Source organism: Corvus kubaryi, unplaced genomic scaffold (genome assembly GCF_017639235.1).
Source record: "Corvus kubaryi isolate FWS band 111438036 unplaced genomic scaffold, C.kubaryi_AGA036_p1.0 37300, whole genome shotgun sequence".
In the NCBI taxonomy this organism is placed as follows: domain Eukaryota; kingdom Metazoa; phylum Chordata; class Aves; order Passeriformes; family Corvidae; genus Corvus; species Corvus kubaryi.
Window position 1 is genome coordinate 18,481,053 of NW_024581093.1, and position 4,750 is coordinate 18,485,802.

General features: G+C 47.2%; 1 protein-coding gene across 1 annotated transcript in view; it reads right to left on the minus strand.

The window, feature by feature from the left end:
* The window catches only part of GPI (glucose-6-phosphate isomerase), a 22,818-nt gene extending 21,949 nt beyond the window's left edge, over positions 1 to 869 (minus strand). Inside the window, exon 1 of the mRNA XM_042027672.1 lies at positions 53 to 869. Coding sequence (XP_041883606.1) covers positions 53 to 864 — 812 coding nt within the window. The 5' untranslated portion in view covers positions 865 to 869. The remainder of the gene's footprint in view (positions 1 to 52) is intronic.
* Positions 870 to 4,750: the final 3,881 nt, after the last annotated feature.

Sequence of the window (4,750 nt, forward strand, 5' to 3'; positions counted from 1 at the left end):
CCAGGGCCCGCGGGCCGCTGCCCCACTCAGCCGCGGGGCCGCCCGACCTCACCTGAACTTCTGGAAGCGATCCTTGTCGGCCTCAAAGAGCTGCCGCAGGACGAGCTTGGAGGAGTTGGCCTTGTGCCATTCCACCAGCTTCTTGAAATGGGGGTCGCCGGACAGCGCCATGTCCGCGGGATGAGCAAGGGAAAGCGGAATGAACCGGGCAAAGGGAACGGAGGTGGTGCTGCCGCTTCCGCTTTTATAGCGGCGACGCGGCCTCCTGCGGCCGCCCCGCCCTGGCCTGGCCCGGCCCGGCCCCCTCCCCTCCCTCCGCCGCGGGATTCCCTCCGTGCCGCGCCAGACGGGGGGAGGAGCGTCCTGCGGGTTCCCTGCGCGGGGGCGGCGGCGGCGGCGGCGACTGGAGCCGGAGCCGAGGCCGAGGCTGAGGCCGGAGCGGGGGCTGCGGGCCCCGGGGAACGCGCAGCGCTCCCGGTTGTACCTCCCCTGTGAGGGAATCGCGGTGTCCCCGTCACGGCGCAGCGCACCCCGGGTCCAGTATCCGCCCGCGGCTGTGTCGGGGCCGCTGCTCGTGCGGGTGCACGGTGAAAATACCGTCCCTTGTCGGGGTAGTTTTACCCCGGGCCGGCCCCCGGCCGGCTCTGCGGCAGCGCTCGGAGGCGGCCTCAGCACCAGCCTGGGACAGGGCTGCGTGACATCCGCACCCCGACAGCCGCGGACCGCCCGGGCAGCGAGTGCCGCCCTAGGTGCCAGATCCCAGCGGTGTCCCCGGGTTCCAGACCCTGCCCGTGTCCCTGTGTGCCAGACCCCTGCCCGTGTCCCTGTGTGCCAGATCCCTGTGTGCCAGACCCCTGCCCGCATCCCTGTTGCCCTCATCCCTGCCCGCCGTCCTGTCCATCACAGCCGGCTGAGCTCGGGGCAGGCCGGGGCAGAGCAGCAGCTGTGCCATCCTTGGACGGAAAAGCTGTTCTTGGGGCGTAAAGCAGGGCGTTGTTTAAACATGGGTGTGTAAAGGAGTTTGTCAAATTCCAGAGATTGCACTCTTCAGCTTAGGGGAGCAAATCCCAGTGAAGTCATATTTTAAGTACCTAAGCCCCTTTATGGATCTGGGCCCAAATTAGAGTCACAGAGCATGAACTTGACTCAGAGCACTAAAACTACAGCCCAAGTTTTAAGCTGCAGAATCAGCATCTTGTCCTTGCTGCAAAACAAATTTTCAAAACTGATCCTTAACAAAAGTCCTTCCACACCTCACTCTTGCTTGTTTCTAAGGTTTGCTTTTCAGACTAAAATAAGTCTTTAATAGACCAAAACATTTTTCTTCAACAAAATAAATCTTAATCACTTGACATATTTTCAGGTTTTTTTACATTTTTGGAGGCCACTCTCAAGCTTCCAGTCATGGGTTTGGGTAATTTCCCCAAGACAAAGCTGCTTCTCTCATGCCACCCAAATCTACCTGGCCATTCCTCACTGCATGTGGTCTCCTGCATGCCTTCATGTAAGGCAGGAAAATAAAATGGCAAAAATTGAACTTTGGAGTTGATTCCATAGAGAAGAACACAAGTGCCCAGTAAGGCTTTAGGAAGACGTATCATGCACATTGCCATGTCACCTTGACATATATTTCTTCTTGTCCAAGACCTTTAGGATAAAACCCTGAATAATCGCAGACTCCTGTTTTCAGTCAGGAACTGTAACCCAGTTGCAACCTGTGATGTGAAGTTCTTTGGCTTAATAAATATCTCCTATTAGTCACAGGGAGAGAGTAAATACCCTTTTCTAAAATGTTAATCTTACTGATAGCATTTGATAGTCAAACATGAAACACTCCTGACTCACCTGTCAGATTTTTCTCAGATCAGGGGAAGCAGAATTTGTTAAAGTGGTCTTGCCACATCCCTACCAAATCCAGGGACCTCACAGACACATTTTCCCAGGCTTCTCTGCTGTTTTTAGCAGTAGGCATTGTTCTCAGAGCACGTTCTTTGGCTGATCAGCCAAAGGCCTGCCGTGTTTACACACTAGCAGTCACTTCTCCTGCAGGTCCTCCCAGCTATCCTGTTGTTTTCTTAAATGGTAATAATGTCTCGATTTTGCACCGACTTTTCCACCTGTATTATTTCAAAACTGGCAATTCCCATCCTGCCTTTCACTGTAAAACTTGGATGGTGTCTGAGCTGTTAACTCTCTTCATGTTCGGGATTTCACAGTCAGGTTACAAGACCTGCTAAAAGGTCCTTTGACAATTCTTAAATCCTCATTCATTAGTATACACTCTACTTCTCTTTTCTGGCCACTTCACTTTTCCACTTTCTTTCCAAACTACAGAACCACATTAGCTTCTTGCTGCTCTAATCACAAGAATTGTTATTATTGAAATAGTTCTTTTCACACAAAATATGAATCCCATGGCCTTGTGCAGCACAGCTGCTCAACTGTAACTCAGTCCATGTCTGAATTTCAATTCATTCGATTTTGACTGAGACACAGGTCTCAATTTGGTTTCCCCTTCCCTGTCTTATTTTATCATAGTCCTTGCACTATTTGAATTATCTAAAAATCCTCAAGATCTTAAACCTCGAAGATCTTCAAGTTTATCTGACCCAATCCCAAAGTAAGCAGGGTTTTGTTGACTTCACATCCCAAGTGTACAAGCATTCTTATGCTTAATTGTATCTGTACAAGAATTTATAGGCTCAGGTAATCAATAAGGTAATTGATAATCTATTGACTCTAGTTCACAGCAGGGACAAATTGACTATGACATCACTGCCTTGCTACCAATTCTGCTTTCTAGGACACTAATTTGGTTGCCCATAACTAATGTTCCTGCTGCTCACATAACATAAATTCCATTGTCTTTCTTTTGTAACATTTTATTCTAAGATTCTGAGATATTCTTTCTCATTTCATTAACCTTAAATTATATAAATTGTCCGCCATTCATATTTTCTTCCCTTAGACTGCCTCCTTTGGGACCAGCACTTTCTTACTTCCTTTCTTCTTCCTCTAGAATGCAGCGAGTTCTAGAGTTCAAACTATTCCTGCAGCAGACTATGTAAATTTTATGACATATGAGAAAGATAACCAGGCCAAGGTCCTGATTCTAATTCTGGAAGACCACAGGGCAAAGTCTGTAGCAGTTCCGGGAGCTGCTTGTCTCTCCGTAAGCTGTGCAACAGCTGAGCACTACAGGGACAGCAAGGCCTTGTCCCCTGTGAAAGGACCAGTTCATTTCATTGTGGAGGTACAAGGAAGGTTTGTCTGGGTGTTCAGCAGTTAAACCAGCTGTTCCTTTGACAGCTGAGAGCTGTAATACCGATTTCCCTCAGGATTCATTTTAAGGAAGCTCTAATGTAGATGGAAGAGATCAAGTCAAGACAAGCCCTTATCTCATGAAAGGCAGGTAGTGTGAGCACAGTGGTGCTTCAGCTCCTGCAGGATAACCCACTGAAACACATGCCCATTCCAGAAAAAGCCAAAGGCTACCACAGCGAGGGATGACATCCTTTGGGGCTGAGAAAGGGCATTTCAGTAAAGGATATTCTGTAATTGATGGACATCAGTTTTGTAGTTGATAGGGCACAATGGTGGATTTACCATTTCACAAATGCCAGCTTCTATTAACAACAGCTGCACAATGACCTACTTATAAAAAAGACAAGTGAAAATTCCATTTTGGAAGACAGCTGCCTGGAAATTAATATTTCCAAATTAATGTGGAGAGCCTAAATACTACTGCCTCAGGCAATTATGCCAGAAAGGTTAAGTGGCACGTTTAATAGATAATCTTGATGATTAATTTATCAGAAAGAACCAAGTGGCTAATTTCCCCTAATTGAAATTTTCTGTCCTGATAAAAAATTTTCATATGTAATTCCACTTCCATTTAAATCCATTGTACTAACTTATTATACAAAAGCAAACAAAGCTACAGTCTTGAATCCTGCTTTCTTCTTCCACTAAAGGAACAAAATACTTGCATGGCCACACAGAAAGTAGTAGAATGGATTTTCCTGAGGACTGACGATAAAAAAAGGGATCAAACTTTCAAATCCAGTCCCTAGTTTCAGAGACAAAAAAGGAGCCAGATTTGCAGAGTGCTTCACAGCCATCAGCTTTTGCTTTTAGCTGTGAGACAAAGCTGGGTGCAGCTCGCTGTGGGGAATTGGGTGGACTAGGGCTCACTCAGAGCACTTTGGAGGGATTGGAGCAGCTGTGGGGCAAAAGCACAGAGCAACCTGAAGTCAGGGGCAGTGCCACTGCCCTGACTCAGAAATACTTGAGCTGCTGCTCTACGCCTACATTTTGAAGTATTTCTAATAAAGTAAGTGTCCTACATTTTCAAGGGTGGGATGTCTTGCAAGGAGAGGTAGTCTTTGTTTTTCAGACTGTGATGGTCAGATACAAACTCCTCTACAGATCTGGCACAGAGAGAGCAAACTTTACGCTAAGCATAGACAGGAAGAAATTGCTCTGAATTTAACTTTGCTGGGTGAATCAGTTAGACAACATGAGGAGGAAAAGAAAAGGGTACCTGGCAGATGCAACAGTGGAGGAAACTTGCAAGGGAAAAAGTAATACAGGACAGAGAGCAGCAGTTACCTGTTTCCTTTGGGCCACGAGGTGATTCGTGTGTGGAAAATGTCATGTACTGTAAGATCAATATCTCCCTTATATCCACGTTGTTTCGACTCAGTCATTTTTGTTCCTGGGCTTGTCTTTTCAGAATACTTTTTAAGTC